The sequence below is a fragment of the Elephas maximus genome, chromosome 8 (assembly GCF_024166365.1).
Source record: "Elephas maximus indicus isolate mEleMax1 chromosome 8, mEleMax1 primary haplotype, whole genome shotgun sequence".
Lineage (NCBI taxonomy): Eukaryota > Metazoa > Chordata > Mammalia > Proboscidea > Elephantidae > Elephas > Elephas maximus.
In genome coordinates, this window is record NC_064826.1 from 57,647,786 (window position 1) to 57,671,800 (window position 24,015).

Sequence of the window (24,015 nt, forward strand, 5' to 3'; positions counted from 1 at the left end):
CAACGAGAAGCAGAGGAACAAATAAGTAGATAGTATGTCATGTAATGAATGATATGAAGAAAAAGAGAACAGAGTAAGAAGGGGGAAAAATTAAGAGATGGTGCTATTTTGTAGATTGGGAAGGGGACAGAAAGGCCCTTTCTAAGGTGACCTTTGAACAAAGACCCAAATGAAGGGAGGGATAATGACAATATATGAAAAAAGAAGAAACAGCAAGTGCAAAGGCCCTGAGGCCAAAGGCATCCTTGATCTGTTCATGCACTAACAAGAAAGCCTGAAGGACTACCACTAGTCTAAAAAGCACAACATTATGGATGGCATTAAAAGCCAACTGTAAAGATTCCAAATTTCACTCTGAGAGAGATGGGTCACTTTCAAAAGGTTTAAGGCAAAGGAATGTGATCTAAGTTATATTTTAGAAGGATGACTGACTGCTGTGAGGTAAACATACTGGATTGGGGCAGTGAGACCAGTTAGGAGGCTACTGTGATATTATAATATTAAACAGAGAGCGAGAGAGAGAGGATCCAAGGGTGACTCCAAAGTTTTTGACTGGATAGAATGGAGCTACCATTTACTGACAAGGGGAGACTGGGTAAGGAGTAAGTCTCGTAGGGAGGGGAGAATCGCAAATTCAGTAGTTCAATACCGGGAATGTTAAACTAAGACATGCTTATTAGACATCAAACAGAAAGGTTGAATAAGCAGTTTGATAAATACAGTTCATGGCAGAATAAATGAATTGAGTTAAAAACAAATCAACAAAAGCAATCTTGATTAAAATTTAGCATTCAACATAAAATAGTAATATCTTTGTAAAACCACATAATTTTTAAATACTAACAAGATTGTGAATTTGAAGTACAAATTTATGTCTGTTACAAAAATAACTATGGCCCTAAGAAGTTATCGGAAGTGGTGATTTGCATTTAAACAGTAGCTATTATTTTTCCCAGAAAATATTTAAGATAAAACAAAACACTATAATTTATTATAGCATGCATAAATTTGCTTTGTAATATATGTAAATATTTGTGGGGTGTGCCCTGTCTCCAGCCAGTAACTTCCTTGAAGACAGGGATCATTCATGTTTGAATGTCTTACGATATTTAGTACTTATTATGCCTTGCAAGCAGAAGGCAATTAATATATGTTTGCTGTACTTTATAATTTATGGAGATGGTCTTATACAAACCATTAGCTCAGCTCCTGAAGTATAATGGACCTAGGAATTGGCCTCAAGCCTGGTGGAGTAATGGGGCATTTGACCCTAGACCAAGGTTGACCTGGAGTTAAATGGAATCTCAGCTATAGTTTGACTGAGAATCCTAGGACAGGACCCCCATCAAATAGTGCCCTCTCACCCATCTGATTCAGTCCTGGCTCTGTCAACCACTACCTAGCAATTCCCATAAATATATCATCTTTTGGAGTGGTGGTAGTAGAAGTGGGAAAGGATTGAGGACCCAAAGGCAGCCGGGAAAGTATGAATGTCATCTAGAAGTCCTAACACAGCAAATTGATGCTTCTCAGCCAGGGTTCAAGTACCACTGGCATGCCTTGGGCATCCTTCTGCAGCTTCATTTTATTCAATAGCAAGTATTAGTGTAAAATGTGCGAGGCATTTCATTAATCATTATCAACTAGTAACGCTGTAGCTCGAAATAGTACATCAGCCTAGTCTAGCAAAGAAACTGGACAGTGAGGAAATGGGGGAAGCCAAAGGGATGTATTTTAATTTGTGTAAAGGGCACAGAGGGTATCCCTTGGTGGGAAGAAACAGTAGTGTCCTGGGTTTCCCAGGGGAAAAGAGAGAGAAGAAAGGCCCAAGAGAGATTGAAGATCCCTCCACCTCCTCTGCCTGTAGCTGCTGAGACCAAAACGCTGGAAGTGAATCTGCTCCAGTGGCTCCCTGTCTGTCTTGTAGCAATCCCATTCCCTATTCCCTGTGCTCACCACAGCAAACAGACAGCTGGCTTCTGAGCCTGCACCTGGGGGACTGGTCAGCTGTTCCTCTGAGATGACATTGGGGAAGGACCAATACAAGGGTTCATGGCCTAAGGAACTTGACAGTGCTCCCGCTGCCTGGTCCACAAGGCACAAATGGGGATCCCACACACCCCAGGACACACTCCTCAACAGACATACCTGTCTCAGCATGGAGTTGAAAACCATGTACCGGAGCCGCTTGGTGAGGATCTCTCCAGCTTTGCCAAACGTGAAGCCCTGTGAGAAAGAACACATCTCGCATGCTTTATTCAGCAGGATTTCAAGGGCTGGCCGCATTTCTATGACAGCACTGGTGGTGGAGCCAGAAGACGCCATTTTGGAGCTGCTACTTTTTTACTGCCACTCCTCTGTAAGCCGGTCAACTGAGATTTATTAGGAAATGTGTTTCCTTGTCCCTACTCCTACTTATTAACCCAATGAACCAGAGTCCCTCATTCAGGAAACTGGAACTCTCCCCAAGAGGGGCATTCTAAGTAGATGGTGACATTATGTTTCATCCAAACCAGGACATGTTTGAGAATGAAAAGGGTTGGTACTAATGATACTAGGACCCGAGGTATAAAGGGAGACTCTTCTGGGCAAATAGGACTATATGGTCACCACAGCCATAAGGATGCAGAGAACAAAGATGTCTAATTCTTGGTTTTCAAGCTCAAAAAAAGCCAAAGACTAGGAGCAAAATATGTTAGGGAAGAAGGCTTACTGAGCAAGAACTTCTGCACTGCCCCTTCCCATTCTGCAACAACATAATCTGCCTGGGAAAGAAGTTATAGGGTAAGAAATGTGATTGTGGTCAACCTGTAACATGCTGCCACACTGTGCCACATCTGGGGAGGGAGGACAATGGAACCCCCATCTCACTGAGTTTGGGGATTTAGGAGTAGATAAAAGCAGTCCCCCCTTTCCTTCTGGAACTCTGAGGGGTAGTAGTTCATGGGTGAGGCCTGCCACAAAGTGGCATGAGAGCAGAGTGGAAATGGCTGTATGCTGTACCAGAAGAGAAGAGCCCCGCAGATAAGCAGAGGAGGGCAACCATATCTTCTCTGTGCTCCCAAGTAATGTGTGGACATCAGTTGAGAGAGAGGGAAGAAACACATGCCAAGAATACAATGAAGAAAGAACTCACTCTTCTAAGGGGTCCTGTGGTCATGATGAAGGGGGATAGCTAGGTATAGACCATGTAACTAAAGGCCAGATGGAGCCATGGATCCCTCAGGTTGTCAGCATGAAGGTGTGGGGGCACACAATGTCCATAAACAACATTCTTCCACCCAATTCTGTAATGTTAAAAAACCCCTTTGCGAACATAGATGCCAATCCAGTGAGGAGGAAGGGGAAAAAAGCTTAGATTTTATTGAGGTTAATCCTGAATTACTAAAGTCATCAAGTCTACCTGGAAATGACCAGTTTAAGGTTTCTGCTATTAGGCTGAATGGAATGTGAAATATCTTGCCCACTACAGGAATACTACTATTGTTATTTTTATTCAGAGTTAGCCTTTATTAAATGCTTAGACTGTACCAGATGCCATAGTTTACAAACATTATTTCATTAAGTCCTGATGACGACCCTATGAGGCAGAGACTATAATTGTCACTTTACAGAAGAAACTGAGATTAGAGAGGCTGATAAGTTGTTGAAGGCCACAGTCATTACTGTGGCAGAGTTGGAACCTGAATCTGGGCCTATGAGAATCCTAACCAGAATAAGGACCCAGAGCCTGAGCTTTTAATCACCCACTGGGCTCCCTATGTTTCCAAAAAGAGGGCTTAGGCATTCTAACATCTTGAGGCATTATGCCATCTCTACACTTCTGAGGTCCTATAATTCAGAACTTTTGTTCTCACTCCAGTTTGTTAGGTGAGCCAGCCTCCAGTCTCCCCAAATACCATCATGTCTATAAAGGTACTGTTTTAACTTCCTTTACTTCACTAATCCAAGGCTCCAAAGTTAAAGGCCCAGCTCAAAGTCTTCCTCCTTCTAAATTTCTAACCAACTTTAGCACTCAGCAATCTTCTTCTTCTCCAAACTGCGATAGCATTAATAATTGGTATAGCAATCTTATATATTATTATAGTGTCACGTATTATTCTATTAGGGTCATATTTTAATTCCTCAATGACACTTTAAGAATTTAGTGAAGAAAGGGTTCAGTCTTTTTTTTCTTTCACATCTACTATGTCCAGAATGTTTTGTCTATAAAAAAATTTAATACATGCTTACAAAATGTTAAATAAAGAGACCTATTCAGACCTATTATGTTGTGGTGATATTTGTGATATCAGCAAATAATTCATTCAGTTACTGAGTGACTGAGTGCTTACTATCTGCCTCTCACAGGCCTGGGCACTTGGTCACATTCTCTCTTTTAATCCTCACAACTACCCTAAAAGGCAGGTATCAGCATTTCTGTTTTACAGGTGAGAAAACTAAGGCTTAAACAATTTAACTTACTCAATCAAGGACACAAAATTAGGAACTGGTGGAACTGGTACTTGGACCTAGGTCTAACACCAAAGACCATACTGCCTCATCTTATTAAACTTATAGCACTTAATTGATTAATTAGGCACTTAATTAATTAATCCCCTTGCAATTTCATTTCAGCCAGATAATATGCAGGCTTTAAACTCAGGCTCTTTATGAATGTTTCCTCTGGTTTTTGTTTGAGGGTTGACATTGCTCCATCATTAAAAGAGTTCTTTTTCTTTAGTAAAAGTTAAATGATAAATTCAGTTTTTTTTTTTTTTTAAACTCTGTGTGACTTACTTATGGGGTTGTTTGTTGTTGCTTTTAGAATACAGGAAGACATTTCTTTCAGTATTTAAATTGACTGGCAGTACTTATATCCAAACTATCCAAACTTCAAGGCTCACCCAAATCCCGTTTTTGAGTTCCAAGCTTTCATTCTTTGTTCCTTCTGACTTCAATAATATTTCCAATTGTGGGTAATGAGGGTGGAAAGGGGCAAGGAAGGGGGTCAGAGAAAGCAAAACATCTTTGCTTTAAATATGTCAAAAACACTTGGCTGCTAACAGCCAAGTCAACAGAAGAGCAATGCTACTAAAAAGCAACTTACATAACCAAAAACCAAACCCACTGTCATGGATTTGATTCCAACTCACAGTGACCTTACAGGTCAGAGTAGAACTGCCCCATAGGGTTCCCAAGGCTGTAAATCTTTTTGGAAGAAGATTGCCACATCTTTCTCCTGCAGAGTGGCTGATGGGTTCAAACTGCTGACCTTTGGGTTAGCAGTCGAGTGTTTTAACCACTGTGCCACCCAAGCTCCTGCAAATTATATAAATGCTTATAAATTCCAGTTGAATAATAATGCATTTCTCAAGATGAATAAAGTGAAAATGTAGACATTTACCTGAAGGAAAAATGTAATAAAAGAAATAATTCCAAGGACTAGAAACAACAGTGAAAATAAGTTACTATTCTGTCGTTTTGTTTCATCATCATCAGGTCTTGTAAAAATCTGTAAGAAAATATTTAAAAGGTTTCAGTTCCATAACAGAAGAAACTATTCTGGGTCAGACCCATTGCCCACCTAGCACAGTGTTCAGGGGTCAAGACAGCCTTAGTGTAATGGGGTCAAGGCTGGCTTCCCTAATGCCAACCTCAAAGGTATATATATTTTGCCTTCCTTAGAAGCCAAGAATGAGTCTGTTGTTCATAAGCTGGATCCAGTACCTTTTCTGTTTGTACTCCTCTTGGAGGAATGAGTGCTACAAGTGCCATACCTACCATGCAAAGTAGAAATGAGAACACATACTTCCCTCTCCCTTTGGTGGGGAACTACGTTGTATGGCAATTTATTATATTACAATTTGGACATTTTGAACTGTCGTAAGGCATCTGCAGAAAATCTGCTGATGTGATTTTGTTGAATCAGAGAGAAGTGGTCATCACTTAGCTTAGGCATTTCAGAAAGAAAGGAAGATCCTGGAGAAATATCCTTTGTAGGGTGGTGAGTTAAATAGCCAGTTGGGAACTACAGCCAGCTGACCTAGCCCCATAGATGGAAACCTTCGCAGAGATGGAGTTTTATTGTTGTTGTGTGCTGTCAAGTCGATTCCAAATCAGTGACCTTATAGGACAGGATAGAATGCTCCATAGGGTTTCTTAGGCTTTCCAAGGCTGTATCTTTATGGGACCAGATTGCCACATCTTTCCCCCATGGAGTGGCTGGTGAGTTTGAACCACCAACCTTTTGGTTAGCAGCTGAGCACTTTGCCATTGTGCCTTTTGGTTAGCAGCTGAACAGTGGTTAGTTTGCAGGGCTCCTTACATGGAGACCTTCCCAGAGGTGGGGAGAAGGGCTAATAGAATGTCTCCAGCTTGAGGATCACAGGGAATACCCACTCCACAGGAAAAGAAAACACACATCTTCATTCATAGTGGATCAAATCAGTCTTGTCACAAAGTCAGGTTGGAAGGTACTCAAAACATGACTGGGGAAGAGCTGCCTCAAAGTAGAAACCCGTTGCCCTCGAGTCAATTCCAACTCATAGCAACCCTGTAGGACAGAGTAGAATGGCCTGTAGTTTCCAAGGAGCACCTGGTGGATCTGAACTGATGACCTTTTGGTTAGCAGCTATAGCACTTAACCACTATGCCACCAGGGTTTCCCCTGAAAGCAGAGTTGACCTTAATGATGTGCATGGAGTAGAGCTTTTGAGACCTTCATTTGCTGATGTGGCATGACTCAAAATGAGAAGAAACAGCTGCAAACATCCATTAATAATCAGGACATGGATGTACGAAGTATGAATCTAGGAAAAATGGAAGTCATCAAAAATGAAATGAAATGGGAAAGTCATCTAACCACTTTCACTGACAACTTCAAGGAGCTGGTTCCCAGGTCCCTAGGTTAAAAACCTATTGCCAGGACAAAAGGAGGTCCACAAAATTAGCTTTTCTGTCACAAACGAGACTTCTAGCTTTACATCTTCAAGCTGCCTAATTTCATATAAAGGCACGTTATTTTTTTATGGTTTTGGTACACAGTCACAAATACAAATAGTTCATTCTTCAGTCAAAACTCACAAGTAAACCTAAACAAATGTACCCAAACGCTTACCCCAATAATCCTTGAAAATATTACTGAAAATGCTGGTTGCAAACCTCCATTTATAATGGCACAAAATACACCAACCACAAAATAAGGCCACTCAGTTATATTCAGCTTCAGGATCCTCCAAAAAGAAACTGGTGGTACATTTTCATCCTGGAAAACACAAAATATTACAATGGGATAATTAAAAAAAAAGAATTGATACTTAGTGGATTTTAAGATGTAAACATTTCTTCCATATGTACAAAAATTTGTAAATGAAAATATCCTATTCCTATTTCATTATCAGTTGATGGCTATTTAGATTCAAATAAAGGTACTGATGGATTCATTACTCCTTTATTTTTTAAGGAATAAGAGATGTTTCCACAAACATTTAACTCTTACTTGGCATTTGGAACACTACAATATTTCCAAGTAGGGACAAACAGAAGTTTTGATATTTGAAGACCCATTGTAATCTCTTTACATTATAAATTGTAATTCTAAAATTCTGGCCCCCAAAAATCTCACTCAGAAATTCTAAATTGATTCTGAATGTTGAGCTTTTGGTACATGGAACACTCTAGGGGGTAGGACAGGAGGATTCTGGACAACCCCTCCCATCTCCAGCCCACCATACTAGGGAACCACAGTGGCAGGGTTTAAGATGTAATACTCTACATCCTCTTCCATACCAGGGCCTCTTTTGTACTAAGCGTTCCATCTTGGCCTTGTGGTGCACGGACACTCTTGTAAGTTGATCTTCTTCTTATTAGACTGGATCCTGAATCTTTTGGAGACATTTCCAAAGAATCACTTTCGGATTCATTAGTTGCACTTGCTACTTCAATTTCATTTCCTCTTGTCTAAAATAAACAAGAAAACTGGTTAGGCTCAGTTAGCCAATGAAAACCAATCAATGAACATCAGGTATCAAGAGGAAAATGATAATTTGTTTAAAAAATTACAAAAGGGATAAAGTTGAACTGCTATTTCTGTTTTGTGATATATTTGAAAACTAAAACCACTAAATGAGAAAGACATCCTATTAAATATGCTGAAATAACATGGCATTCATTCCATGTATCTCACCTAATCATTCTCTTTTTTGTTAGTGTTTGGCTCAATCACATTTGCTCTGGAAAATGCTGTCAACGATAATACGGTGCATGCCACAACTGTGAGCTACATTTGTCCTTTTAAATTTTCTAATAGCCACATTAAAAAATGTGAAAAGGAAGGTAAAACTAATTTTAATTATATATTTTATTTAACCCACTATATCTAAAATATTATCATTTTAATATGTATTCAATACAAAAATTATCAATGAGATATAGTACATTCTTTTTTTGTACTAAGTCTTTGGGATCCAGGGTATATTTTCCATTTACAGTATTTCAATTCAGATTAACCATGTTCAAGCGCTCAATATGTGGCCAGTGGCTACTGTATTAAAGCTAAGCTTTAAACCTTTTTTAACCTTTTCTTTAACTTTCTTGAATTATCCTTCTTTATTTTCCCTCCTCTCCAGAAAAATAAAATCTAAAAACATTGGTCTGCCTCTGCATCCTCCAAGTACTTTTTCCCACTTTTTAAGATAATGAAGTCCAGTAACATTTATTTAAAGCATTAAATACAGCAAAATCAGTTTATACCTGAGATAATTTTGGAAAGTGCGAGTTAAAGTATACCTGCATTGTGACAAGTTTGAAGTAAATGCCTTTCTCTTTCATGAGTTTAGTATGATTTCCTTCCTCCACAATGACCCCATCGTCAAAACCAGCGATGACATCAGCATTACGAACTGTAGACAAACGATGAGCTATCACAATGGTAGTTCGCCCTTTTCTGGCCTAAAGGGAGAGAAATTTAACTTTTGAAGAAATTAACAATTACATTAAAAAATCTGTTCATTCAACTTATATTTGTTGAACTTCAATGCTTTGGGCACTTTGAAACTGTCAAAGCTATAAAAGGTAGCCTCTAATTTCAGTAAAAGTACAGTTAATAATGGTTTATAAGGATGTTTTATTATAAGAACTCAAATATGATATTCACATATTATCTAAGCTTCTAAATATTTTCCTTAACTCCTATCAGCCTAAGTTTGTAGTAAAGCCAGGGGCTTATACCAACTAACACAACTCCACAGCCCAGGCACTGGCCAGTCAGAACAGACCTTGGCCAGTACACTGTCTGGTGAATACCAACTAGTGATCGGTCCTGGAGATGATAATGTCCTACCTCACAGGACTGTTTTAGATGAACAAGACAGATAATAAATGTGAGGCAGCAAAGTCCAGACTTCAATGTCACATTGATCTGGGCTCAAATCTTGGTTTTGCCATTTATGGACTCTAGGACTTATTCAAATCTTTTAACTTCTGTGAGGCTCAATTTCTTCTTGTGTAAAATACAGATAATAATAGTACTAACTTCATAGGATAGTTGTAATGACTGAATAAAACAGTGCACATAAAGTACTTAGCACTGTGACACATAATACGGGATCAATAACTGATAATTATTGCTAAGTGGAAGCATTATGGAAAAACAGAAGAGCTAGGTAAATGTTTTAAAATGTCCAATCTTACTTACATTTTAATATGAAACAGAGCTAACCATAACCAGAACTACACGGAGATTTTTTTTTACCTTTCTAAGTTTCCTAATGCTTTTGATTTTTTGTACTCTATATTTCTCTCCAGTAACTAGCAATAAAATTATCAAAACAACCAACCAACCAAACAAAAAAAGGTCTGTATCAGGATCAATATGAAAGATGGAAGTGGAAGATCCAGAGAAGAAAAAAATATATGTGAGAAAAATTAGGTGGCAGCAACTAGAAAATAGAGAATGGATCAATTCTTGGCTGTTTTAGAGAAAACGGGGACATGTAGAATTTCCCAACAAATTCACATTCTAAAGAAAAAGTATTTTTAAATAGAACATTTTAAAATTGTTTTTATTTATAATTCAATTGTAGAATAACACAGATCCACAAGCAATAAGAAAACACAGATATGAAATTATAGATAACCAAAATGAAGGAAAAAAAGGAAGCCATAATTCCATCTACCTCTATCTTGGTTCACAGAATGTTTAGTTACCCTGTTTTTTGTGCCCTCAACTATCTATTATGCACATTGACAGGAGGCTTAAAGGAATATACTATATTGTTTCATTACTAGAGAGGGAGAGAGTTGGAACTGATATGGGTTCATCCTTGAATTCTACTGTGAAATTTCAACTCAGCAATTTGCACCTTTGCTTCAAAGGTCTCCACGTTCCCCATTCTCAAAGAGGTAGGCCGGTTACCACATACGCCTGGAACCGAGCATAGAGTGCCTGGAAGAGAACAAGCACTCGAATCCTATCTGGTGAATGAGTCAAATGGACTCAAAAATTGCAGCAACATCAAACTCTGTTGATAGTCAAGGACATTTCATGGCTCAGTGTCATGGATTGAATTGTGTCCCCCTATGTATCAATTTGGCTAGGCCATGATTCCCAGTATTGTGTGATTGTCTGCCATTTTGTCATATGATGTGATTTTCCTATATGTTGTAAATACTATTTCTATGATGTTAATGAGATGGGATTAGTGGCAGTTATGTTAATGAGACAGGACTCAATCTACAAGATTAGATTGTATCTTAAACCAACCTCTTTTGAGATATAAAAGAGAGAAGTGAGCAGAGAGACATGGGGACCTTATACCACCAAGAAATAAGAGCCAGGAGAATAGCGCATCCTTTGGACCCAGGGTCCCTGTGTTAAGAAGCTCCTCAACTAGGGAAGATTGATGACAAGGACCTTCCCCCCAGAGCCGACAGATGCAGAAAGCCTTCCCCTAGAGATGGCACCCTGAATTTGGACTTGTAGCCTCCTAGACTGTGAGAGAATAAATTTCTCTTTGTTGAAGCCATTCACCTGTTGTATTTCTGTTACAGCAGCATTAGATAACTAAGACACTCAAGTTAGTTTCCAACATCTTAGGCTCTCTACCTCTCCTCTGGGAAGAATTTCTTCTCACAATCTTCCCATGCATTCAGCATGTTGAAAATTAAATGTGAATGCCCAGATTTTATTTTTCTCTTGTTGATAATACTACAAACTCACAAAGTCTAAATAACAGGATTGTCCCTACAGTGTTTTCAAGATCATCATGAAGACCAGTTTTCCTTCAAGTTCTGCATTTATTATTTAATTTTAAAGATTTGCAAGTACCTTTAAATGAAAATTTATTCATCTCTACTTTAAAAAATACCAAAGAAATAAACAAATTAAACAAATAGAAAAGATCCAAAGAGGCCTAATGCTTTTATTTTAATATCTAAAGGAATCACTTAGAAGTTATCAGAAATTTTCTTTTCTAAGACCAATATTAAGAGGAATTAACAGTGGAATATTCTTATGCTTATATATCAAGTCTTTTTGAACTGAGGCTCACAGACCTTATCCAGAGCCACCTGAACCACTGCTTCACTCTCCGTGTCCAAGGCTGACGTGGCCTCGTCAAGCAGGAGGATCTTGGGGTTTCGAATCAGGGCTCTAGCAATGGCGATTCTCTGTTTCTGTCCTCCACTAAGTTGAGCCCCTCTCTCCCCAACCAGGGTGTCAAATTTCTGCAACACAGAATACACAAGAAGATTTAGCAAAAGGACACGTTTCTCAGTTCACATTTTAAGATGGCAAGTAATCCTATAAACAACCCGTCTCACAGTGTCTTAAAACTCAGCAACAACCAACTCCAATTTTTAAAAAATGTCTACTACTAACTGATGCTGCTAGATCTTTAAAATCTGAAGTAATCTTGATTTCACTTCTTAGGAGTCCCTCCTATGTTAGGAGGTTTTGTCCTAACTTCCCATCTATTAAGCCAGCATTCTAGTCTTTGAACTGGTAGCATGATAAAGATCAAGGACAACTTACCTGAGGCAGTTTCATGATAAAGTCATAGGCATTGGCTTCCTTGACAGCTTTCTCAATTTCATCCATGGTGACATCTTCACGGCCATAGCGAATGTTTTCAGCTATTGTGGTGGCAAATAACACAGGTTCCTGATTCACCACACCAGTAATTTCTCGCAAATACCTTACATTTATGGTTCTAATGTCCTGTCCATCAATACTGACCTGAAATAAAAGGTGTTATTTCTATACATTTAGAGTTGAAATTACAATGTCAGAAATATCTGCAATAAAATGGTAACCATTAATTGCTGCAGCGTCTAGCTCAGCACAAGCCATCTCACCGTGCCCTCTGTGGGGTCATAGAGCCTCTGTATCAGCTGGACAGTGGTGCTTTTCCCACAGCCACTGTTCCCAACCAGGGCCACCGTCTGCCCACTCTGAACCTTCAGGTTGAGGCCCTTCAAGACCTACCACGACAAATGAGAAATAAACAAACATTAATGCAATGAACAGATACAGGGTCTATGAATTGGCAGTTTCATTTAATGCTAGGTTTAAATATGTATATTTTTATAGTCTTTTAAAGGAAAGTATGAGAAACTCTTTATCCAATACATTGTTTAATCATTGATTAATCATTTATTATTATACCTTAACTTCTTTTCGAGATGGGTAACTGAAGTGAACATTTTTGAATTCCAAATTTCCTTTAATATTATCTGGTTTATGCCCATTCTTTGAATAGCTGTCAATGCTTGGCTTCTACAAAGAACAAAAATTTAGAAGATTACTAGCTTACAATAACTGCTTTTAGTGACATTTTTGAGAGAGCTGGAGAAAATGATAAGAAAACCGATCCTCAACTGGAAAGACTTTTAGATGAATGGATAAACAACTATCCTAGACTTACATTATCAATGATCTTGAAGATTTCATAAGCTGCTCCTCTTGCATTTGCAAATGCTTCAATGCTTGGAGATGCCTGTCCAACACTAAAAGCTCCAATCAATACAGAAAAGAAAACCTGAGGACAGTGATAAGAAAACATCAAGTTACTTAGTCTTTAGTACAATCTTTTTGTTGTTGTTCTTCCTCTTCCTTCTTCTAACACGGCTAATTAAATTTAAAATGGCAAGGTAACGAATACTAGATGCTAAAAAAAAATAAGTGTTTAAATACTTTTCAGTTTAAAATGAAGGATCAGTCCTAACTGCTAAATGAAATCATAATGTAAGTTTTACAGAACCAACATATTATAATATTTTTATATTATTTCAAAGGCTAAGAGTTTCGACTTAGACCATCAGCAAGGCAAGGTGGAAACAAATATTAGAAGGAGAGTCAGAAGATCTGGATTGGCACTAGCTGGCTGCATGCCTTTAGGCAATTCTCCTGGAATCTCTGGATCTCGGTTTCTTCATTTGCAAAAATGGGCAAGATTCCATCTGTTCTCTCTCTATAGCAACTGAATGTGTCCAATAAGACAATGTATATGAAAATATTTTGTAAAATATAAAGCACACACATCTAAAGTATTCTTTCTCAAGTTAAGTCTTTTTTCACACACCACACTGTATACACTGAGGTTTGATAAGCAGGCTAATCACAGTGGCACACAGTTGGGATTTGAACCAAGTCGGTCTTATCCCAAATCCCGTGCTTTCTGGATATCTCCAGTTTGGGAGGCAGGTTTGAGTTCAGTGAATATTGGATTTAAAAGCTCTTACCTACATCACAGAATACATCTCTTATCAGAACACTGATTCACCTATAGCACCACTATCCTAATAAAAACTTTTTTCCAAAAGCCATTGCTAACTGAACAGCCTCGTAAATTTTGGATGAGGCAACAAAAGAAGCAATCATTACTTGGTTCCCAAGGAAATCTGGTTCCTGAGAAAGGGAACTGTTTTAAGTAACTAAACAAAATATAGTCTCTCGTTAGCTCGATACACTTGTGCTTGGCCTATACAAAAGGAATTGAGTGAAAAAAGGAAATGAAAAAGAAAAAATGTACTTCATTAGATCAAGATACATATTGAGCTTGGTTTGTGAGTTATTTCATTGTTTTTATATAGGAGAGGAGAGTGTCATAAGGCAAGCCTTCTGTGCTTGTAAAAAGATCAATAATGTAGAAAGCCTCTAAGAGTATTCTTTTGGGAAGAGTACGGATTTATGCTTCTATAAATTTATGAGGTGATTAGCCATCATTCAACATAATCTGAAAAGAAGTTAATCTGTATATTTTTCCATTTGTTGTGAACAATAAATCAGAAAATTTAGCATAGAGTCTGGCACAAAAACAATGTCAACAAATGAGAGATGATTTTATGAAGACTGGTAACATTATTTAGGCTACAGGAGAATTGGTGCAAGAGATGTGCAAAAATGACAACAAATCTGGATGGATGCACCTAACTTCCTTTCCACTTTTTAATCTAACACTGTAAGTCTCTCTGTATTATTCAAAAATATATTCTTCTGAAGTCAAGCCACTGCTACTCAATTTCATTACCATTTTAATAATGATCCATTTCTTAATATCACTTACAGTGAGTACTTGTCCAATAGAATATTCCTTTGAGATGACCAAAGTGGTCCCATACCAGAATGCCAGAGCATATGATGCATAGATCAGCAGGAAAGCAGCACCCATAGAAATGTTGGCTGTAATAGCTTTCTTTATCCCAATTCTTTTAGCTTCTTCTAAATTTTTGTTGTACCTAGAAGGAATAAAAATTATCACATATACTCATAAATTCTTATGAAAATGTGTCAATGTAAATACAAGGACACGCCAGGCCAGTATGATGGTTACTGAGTGCTTAGGATATGCCCAGCCCTGTAGTAAGTATATTACATGTATTTTCTCCTTTTGTCCTTACATCAACTTTTTTGTAGAAGAGGAAACTGAGAGTTTTAGAGATGGAGTAAAACTTCCTTCTTAGGCCTTTGCAATAGTGAAATAAGTGAAGAGATACTTAGCAAATTTCTGAACTTGTACTGTTTCATACACAAAAGCCACAAAAACATTTGTGTCATTTATTAATAAAATGGAGATACAATTCTAGAACACGTTAAATATGAGTAAGTCATTTAACTCTCTGAGCCTTAAGGAAGCTTTGTAGACAGTTTGCTTCCTGTCTTGCCTCCCTCTGGGACTGCTGGAAGGACCAATGAGAAGATACTGTGTGAGAGCATTCTGAGAACTTTGAATCACTATGTAATACTTTTTATGTTTAAATAAACTAATATATCTTATCCCCATAGACCATAGACCATTTAAAAAATCACTGTCCAAAAATAATTATTTGGCTTAAAAATATAATTACCCATCATCATTTATCAGTGTCCTCCTTCCTTTGCCTCTCTACACATTGCCTATCTATCATTCCCTCTGTCAGTGTTTCCCAACATTTTTCATGTCATGGCTGTTCACTGCTGGAGTAAGGGGCTCTGGCTTAGCGGCATGGGCCACTTCTGGCTTTCCCAGTCACCTCAGGGTTGAGGGAATCAAAATCTCAGGACATCTATAACCCTGTAGCCCATTCACAGCAAAAGGCTCTGCCCTATGTCAGCCAAACTTGGATAACATCCATTAATACTTCTTAAATAGAATGAATTACACAAAAGGTACCAAAAGCAAGCAAGCAAGCAAGCAAGCAAAAACAATGCTGAAGTCCACTGACAAGTTTTCTTGTCCAATTCTAATGACTAAAAGCTTATTTCCAATGAGAATTCAAGCACTTTTAACCTTTTGAGAGTAGTTAACTTCTGATGTTAAATCTAAAGGATACATTTTAGGTGAAGGGAAAGACAACACACAATACAGGAGAGGTTAGCACAACTGGACTAAACCAAAAGCAAAGAAGTTTCCTGAATAAACTGAATGCTTCGAAGGCCAGCATTGCAGGGGCAGGAGTTTGGGGACCATGGTTTCAGGGGACATCTAAGTCAATTGGCATAATAAAATCTATTAAGAAAACATTCTGCATCCCACTTTGGAGAGTGGCGTCTGGGATCTTAAACGCTAGCAAGTGGCCATCTAAGACACATCAATTGGTCTCAACCCACGTGCAGCAAAGGACAATGAAGAACACCAAAGACACAAGGTAATTATGAGCCCAAGAGGCAGAAAGGGCCGCATAAACCAGAGACTACATCAGCCTGAGACCAGGACAACTAGATGGTGCCCAGCTACAACTGATGACTGCCCTGACAGGGAACACAACAGAGAACCCCTGAGGGAGCAGGAGAGCAGTGGGATGCAGACCCCAAATTCTCGTAAAAAGACCAGACTTAATGGTCTGACTGAGACTAGAAGGACCCTGGAGGTCATGGTTCCCAGACCTTCTGTTAGACCAAGACAGGAACCATTCCCAAAGCCAACTCTTCAGACAGGGATTGGGCTGGTTTATGGGATAGAAAATGATACTGGGGAGAATGAGCTTCTTGGATCAAGTGGACACATGAGACTATGTGGGCAGCTCCTGTCTGGAAGGGAGATAAAAGGGCAGAGGGGGTCAGAAGCTGGCTGAAAGGACATGAGGAATGCAGGGTGGAGAGAAGGAGTGTGCTGTCTCTTTAGGGCGAGAACAACTAGGAGTACATAGCAGGGGGTATATAAGTTTTTGTATGAGAGACTGACTTGATGTGTAAACTTTCACTTGAAGCACAATAAAAAATTTTTTTAAAAAATCTAAAGGTGAGTAACTGTACCTTCGATTAAGCAGAATATTCTGCTTAAGAAGAGAGATGTGGAAATAAGCTAATGGGGCCCCGATTAAAAAAAAAAAAAAAAAGACCTTTGCTATTAATGAGCTAAAGTAAAATTATTAAAGAAGCAGGATAGATTAATAAAATAGCCCCAAATCTGTCTTTATCCTCTTAATCACTACTCCCTGCAGAGCCTAGGACACTGCCTTGTGAAAGAAGAGGTTCATAATTAAATGTTGAAATTGAAGAATGACTTCCATAAAGAATTCATATTTTGAGATCTTTGATCCATAAAATAGATGACTGTCAATATTAGGCAAATTCATTAATTTTCTGTAGTGAATTTGTTCTATCAGTTAGTTATATATGGCAGAATTTAAGTACTGCCCAGATATGAACACACATTCTTTCTTAACCTTTGTGACAGCTTTTTCAAAACTAGCTATTTTTTTACATTTACAACAGCATGCTCAATGAAATTTACAATGACAACCCTGTTCACTGAAGATCAAGTTTAGAGAGAACTTTACAGTTTTACAATTTTAGAGCTTCTCCCCCCTGGCAAAAAATGTAAATTCCAAATTTGCCAATTTTAATCGTTCAACAACAACAAAGTATTTTTGAGAAACATGTTTCAATGGTTGATATGTATCTCCTACTTTATAAGTCATTGATCTGAAAGGAAAGGTATTACTAGACATAAATTATACATGGTTACATTTAAGGAACTTCAACACTATGACTCACATCCCTTTATCTCCTTTACTTCAGTTCTTGCTTACCTAGGCTACTGCAGAAATCATTTCACTGATATGATGTTGTCCCATGCAGCCAGAGGGAACATTTGCATAGGAAGAAGCAACAAGAGGGAAGAAAATCATTTAGATACCAGAAAAAGTAAATGAAAGAAAGAAGAGGGTAAAGAGGGAGGATAAATAAATAATACAACTTTTACAGAGGCTTTTTAAAATGCAAATCAAAACTGCAATGAGATACCACTTTCACTCCCACTAAGATGGCTATGATTAAAAAAAAAAAGGAAAGGGAAACTATTGGTGTTTGTGAGGACATGGAGAAATTGGAACCCTCATCCATTGCTGGTGGGACTGTAAAATGGTACAGCTGGAGTGGAAAACAGATTGGTGGTTCCTCAATAAGTTAAACCTAAGAAATTATCATATGATCCAGCAATTCCACTCCCAGGTATATACCCAAAACAACTGAAAGCAGGCACGCAAACAGATACATATATACCAATGTTCATTATAGCACTACTCATAATAGCCAAATGATAGAAACAACCTCAATGTCCACCAACAGAAGAATGGATAAACAAAATGTGGTACATACAAACAATGGAATATTACTCTGCCATAAAGAGAAAATCAAGTCCTGATGCATGCTACAACACGGATGAAACCTGACATCAGTCACTAAAGGACAAATATTGTATGATCCCACTTAAATGAAATATCTAGGACAGATAAAAGTATAGAGACTACAGTTTATTAGTGGTTACCAGGATCAGGCATGTGGAGGGAAAAGCAGAGAGCCATTGCTTAGGGGGCACCTGTAAAGGGTAATAAAAAATTTTGGAAATGTGTGATGGTGAGGGTTGTACAACATGATGAACATAATGTCACTGAACTGTACATGTAAAAAAATGTTGAAATGGCAAATGTTTTCTTCTGTATATACTTACCACAATTAAAATCTAAAAAACGGTCATACACACAAAACCATGTATTAAAATCATCCATTCATTAAAAGCTTAAATATGAAAATGGTAATTAAAGGAGTTCCTAAAATAGACTGAAATTACATGGCAAAAATATTGATATTTAGAAAATATCATTATTAAATATTGTGAAATTTATTTATCAGTATGTGAATAGCCACTTAAAAAAAGATGCAATTCTGGTTAAGCAAACAGAAATCGATACCAATAGGTAAACATATTTGCAAGACACGCAAGAGAGGAAATTATCATTTTTAACGTAAGGAGAGCCAAACTATTCTATACAATTGAATTAACTTCATTTTAAATTTAGGTTAAATTTCCACTTAAAGAAAGCCAGGTTCTTCCTGAACCTGCTAATCTGAAAAGAAATTCAGGTAAGGCTTTGATCACTTGTCTACATGGAAGCAGGGAAGCAGTCACGTGGGAAGAACTGGCAAAAAAAAAAAATAGAAGTATTATGTTTGATCCAAGAATAGTTTTATAAATTCTACTTCTGAAATATATCCCAAGTCTAGGGACTTGTCACTCCTCCCCATCCTCCACTCTAGATCAGGCCACTATGACTGCTTGCCTGGACCATTACAACAGCCTTCCCACTGGTCGTCCGAATCCACTCTTTACTTGTTCTCATCCATTCTGTACATGAAAATGGTGTGGAGATTTTAAAACATAATGTGGATTGTCATTCTCTGTTTAAAAACCCTCAACAGCTTCTCTGTGCCCTTAGAATAAAATCCTAACTCCTCATCATGGCCTGGCCTATGACTCCCCACGTTCTGGCCCCTGCTTACCTCAACCACTCCTCTTCACCCCAATCTCCCCTCACCCAACCAAACTCTAGTCACGCAAGCCCTATGATCTTTCCTAGAACATACCAAAGTCTTTCCAATCTCTCTACCTATGGCAGTTTTTTCCTCATCCCTCAGGGCTCAACCTAAATGAAACCTCCCCATGGTTAAAGTAAAATTGTCTTTCCCATGATTATCAGCATATTCTTTGATTCTTTCAGAGCACATGTAGAAAAATCTGTAATTTAATTCATTTCTTCAATGACTGCTTGGCTACCTTCCTTGCTATTTTCCCAGCTAGTCTACCTTCTTTCCTTCCTTTTCTGTCCATCTTACTGTCTTAACTAAGGATTTCATGAGGGCAGATAATCGCATATTTCCTATTCACTACTGAAAACCCAGAGCCTAGCACAGTCCCTGGCATGTAGTAGAAGCTAGATAAATTTGTTGAATGAATAAACTTTCAAGAAATGGCCAAGCTGGAAAGACAGTAGGTCACTAAGTTGTAGTCTGGAGTCTACTCTTGATCTCCAGGCAAAACTACCTTTAATTCTCCAGGAAAGAATGTTCTTTCAAAAATACATTCCAGTACTAGTATCTTCTGAAGAAATTACTCCACATATAAAATCAATCTCTGAATAAAATGAATCTCTGTGTGAGTCAATTTGCTTTTATTCTTATCAATGAAAAGTTGGTAACCATTATCTGCAGGAAAAATCTTTCTGTACCCTCATTAATTAAAGAATTCCATTTTATCTTTTATAATCTTTTATAATCTCAGTTCTTTTAAACTTTTAGTGAACTAAATTCTGAATTTTGGACTAGGCCACATAATATCCTTTCCTTTTTTTACCCAGTTTACATTCCATACATCATTATAGTTCTTCTTGCTAATAATAGTTTTAAAAATATTGTCATATTCCTCAAATTTAGGGTGACATTAATTGTAAGAAGTACTGTTATTCTGTTATTTTATCTACTACTAAGAAAGTAAGAAGCCCTTGTGGTGCAGTAGTTAAGCACTTGGCTGCTAACCAAAAGGTCAGTGATTTGAACCCACCAGCCCCTCCTTGGGAGAAAAGATGTGGCAGCCTGCTTCTGTAACGATTACAGCCTTGGAAACCCTATGGGACAGCTCTACTCTGTCCTATAGGGTCAATATGCATCGGAATCGATTCAATGGCAACAGGTTTTTTGTTTTTTTTTTTAAGAAAGTAGTTTAGTAGGAAATTATATAGCTGGGATGCAAACAGCTTCAGTAAAATAAGCAACACACATACCACACAGAAAGAAAGAGCAGAACTTGTGTGTCTCGATCTTAGCACCATGTGAAGGGAGGGAAAAAAAACTTTCCCTGAGAATTTGAACCATAAGGCAGTATTCATGCAGGTCTGCAGTGTAAATTCACACTGTCAGCGTGATCCAAAAACCCTGAGACAGAGACTTTACTAACGTAAGGTCTTTCAGGTTGGTAGTAACTCTGGTGAACAGCAGAAGCAAATACAAATCCTCCCCAGGAGAACTCAACTTCATTTCAGATCCATAGTAATTGTAAGAAGACAAGGACTATATTATTTATCCCAGTTTCAGAGATGATAAACTGTAGGGGAGAAATGTACATCTTAGAATCGAGGAAACATTACAGTTTCTCATTGTTTATTACTGGTTAATAGGAATACTGTGTATTCTGAATAATGATCAGATAGCTAGCAGCCTTACTGTATATTTAGTTTGTACAGTTTATTGGAATTTTTTTTTTAATGTACTTTAGATGAAGGTTTACAGAGCAAACTAGTTTCTCATTAAACAATTAGTACATATACTGCTTTGTGACACTGGTTGCCAACCCCATGCCATGTCAACACTGTACCCTTCTCCACCTTGGGTTCCCCATTACCAGCTTTCCTGTCCCCTTCTGTCTTTTCATCCTTGTCCTGGGGTGGTAGTCCCATTTAGTCTCATTCTGTTTTACGGGCCTGTCTACTCTTTGGCTGAAGGGTAAAGCTCAGGAGTGACTTCACTACTGAGCTATGAGGGTGTCCAGGAGTTATACTCTTAGGGATTCTCTAGTCTCTGTCAGACCATAAATCTGATCTTTTTTTCTTTGGCGTGTGTGTCTGTGTGTTAGAATTCTGTTCTACACTTTCCTCCAGCTCTGTCCAGGATCCTCTACTGTGATCCCTGTCAGAGCAGTTGTTGGTGGTAGCCGGGCACCATCTAATTGTGCTGGACTCACTCTGGTGTAGGCTGTGGTAGTTGTGGTCCTTGTGTCTTTGGTTTTCTTCATTTTCCCTTGCTCCAGAAGCAGTGAGACCAGCTGAGTGTCTTAGATGGCTACTCACAAGCTTTTAAGACCCCAGATGCTACACGCCAAAGTAGGATGTAGAACATTTTCTTTATAAATTATGTTATGCCAATTGAGCTAGATGTTCCCCAAGACCATGGTCCCCAAAGCCCTCAGTCTAATAATTTGGTCCCTCAGGGAGTTTTGTTGTTTATTGGAATTTCTATGTAGATAATCATCTGTGAATAATGATACTTCTGCTTCTTGTTTTCCAATCCTTATACTTTTTTTTCATTTATTATTTTTACTCCTATTTTTCCTTGTCTTATTTCATTATCTAGCACTAGTACAACATTAAATAGAAATGATGCTAGTAGTCATACTTGTCTCATTCATTATTTTAAAGGAATGCCTTTAACATTTCACCATTAAGTATGATGTTACCTGTGAGTCTCTGGTATATACCCTTTATCAGGTTTGAAAGCAATTTTTTATAACAATTTTGAAGAATTTTTGTCATGAAATCATATTTAATATTTTTTCCTCATCCATCTAAATACTGTTCTTTTTTTTTTCTTTTAATCTGTTAATGTAGTTAATTATATTAGCAGATTTATTAATGTTAAACCATCTTTGCTTTCAAGGAACATGGTCAGGATCTTTTTTTTTCCCCCCTTGATTTTGTTTAGCTGGTATATTATCTAACATTTCTACATCTATGTTTACAGATGAAATTGTTCTGTAGTTCTCATTTTCCCTCTCAGGTTGTGGTATCAGTTAATTGGCCTCATAAAATGAGCTCAAAAACTTTTGATCGTTTTTTCTCCATTCTCTGTAAAAGTTTGTGTAAGATGGGGTTATCTCTTTCTTAAAGTTTTGATGAACCTGCCTATAAAATTATCTAGACTCGATGCATTACCTTTGCTTGTTTATATATGTGTGTGGAGGGGGTGGTTGGGGGAGGGGCAGATTTTTAACCCTGGCTTTAATTCCTTTAATGATTATAAGTCTACTCAAGTTTTCTTCTTCTTTAGTCAAAGTTTTAACTTACGTTTCCTAGCAAATTGCATATTTCATTAGGATTTTAAAATTTGTTGGCATAAGCATATAATTTTTAATAGATGTTATCTGTAGCAATTTTTCCTTATTCTTTTTTGTTCCTGATTAAATTTGTAAATTCTTGTGTATTTTAATTAATTCTTTTTAAAGAATTAGGTTATAGATTTTTAATCCTTTTCTCTTAAATTAATTTTGTTCTTTATAATTTCTTATACTTTTTTTCTCTGTTGGTCTGTTTCTAAGTTCTTAATTTGGATGCTTAACTCATTAATTTTTATTGATTTTTCATTTCTCCTACTTCATACCCTAGTGTTATCACTGAACTAGGACTCATTTTTAATGTGAAATTCTCATCCTTGGGAAGAGACAGTTTCATAGCCCATTGTTGCTGTTAGGTGCCATCCAGTTGATTTCTACTCATAGTGACCCCATGTAAAATAGAACTAAATGCTGCCTGGTCCAGCACCATCTTCACAATCGTTGTTATGCTTGAGCCCACTGTTGGCAGCCACTGTGTCCGTTCATCTCTTCAAGGGTCATCCTCTTTTTGGTTGACCCTCCACTTTACGCAGCATGGTGTCCTTCCCCACAGACTGGTTCCTCCTGATAACATGTCCAAAGAGCGTGAGACGAAGTTTCACCATCCTACCTTCTAAGGAACATTCTGGCTGTACTTCTACCAAGACAGATTTATTCATTCTTCTGGCAGTCCATGATATATTCAATATTCTTCACCAACACCATAATTCAAAGGCATCAATTCTTCTTTGGTCTTCTTTATTCAATGTCCAGCTTTCGTATGCTTATGAGATGACTGAAAACGCCATGGCTTGGGTCAGATGCACCTTAGACCTTCAAGTGACACTTTTTTTTTAAAACACTTTAAAGAGGTCTTCTGCAGCAGACTTGCCTGATGCAGTGCGATATTTGGTTTCCTGACTGCTGCTCCCATGGGCACTGATTGTGGATCCAAGTAAAATGAAATCCTCAAGTACTTCAATATTTTCTTCATTTATCGTGTTTATTGGTCCAGTCGTGAGGATTTTTGCTTTCTTTATGTTGAAGTGTAATCTATACCAAAGGCTATAGTCTTTGATCTTTATCTGTAAGTGGTTCAAGTTCTCTTCACTTCCTGCAAACAAAGTTGTGTCATCTGCATATTGCAGGTTATTAATGAGTCTTCCTCCAATACTGATGACACACTCTTCATCACATAGTCCAGCTTCTCAGATTATTTGCTCAACATACAGAATGAATAAGTACGGTGAAAGGATACAACCCTGATGCACACCTTTCCTGACTTTAAACCACGCAGTTTCCCCTTGTTCTGTTTGAACAGCTGCCTTTTGGTCTGCATACACGTTCCTCATGAGCATAATTAAGAGTTCTGGAACTCCCGTTCATCGAAATGGTATCCATCATTTGTCAAGAT

General features: G+C 37.8%; 1 protein-coding gene across 3 annotated transcripts in view; it reads right to left on the bottom strand.

Moving 5' to 3' along the window:
- Positions 1-24,015, bottom strand: part of LOC126081403 (phosphatidylcholine translocator ABCB4) — a 323,006-nt gene that overhangs the window by 139,447 nt on the left and 159,544 nt on the right. For all 3 annotated transcript variants that reach the window (XM_049893145.1, XM_049893144.1, XM_049893143.1), the window contains 11 exons: positions 14,547-14,718; positions 12,906-13,019; positions 12,647-12,757; positions 12,337-12,462; positions 12,014-12,217; positions 11,536-11,706; positions 8,770-8,931; positions 7,771-7,941; positions 7,100-7,246; positions 5,387-5,494; positions 2,149-2,226 (listed from right to left, as the gene is read on the bottom strand). In XM_049893145.1, the coding sequence (XP_049749102.1) occupies positions 2,149-2,226; positions 5,387-5,494; positions 7,100-7,246; positions 7,771-7,941; positions 8,770-8,931; positions 11,536-11,706; positions 12,014-12,217; positions 12,337-12,462; positions 12,647-12,757; positions 12,906-13,019; positions 14,547-14,718 (1,564 nt within the window). The remainder of the gene's footprint in view (positions 1-2,148; positions 2,227-5,386; positions 5,495-7,099; positions 7,247-7,770; positions 7,942-8,769; positions 8,932-11,535; positions 11,707-12,013; positions 12,218-12,336; positions 12,463-12,646; positions 12,758-12,905; positions 13,020-14,546; positions 14,719-24,015) is intronic.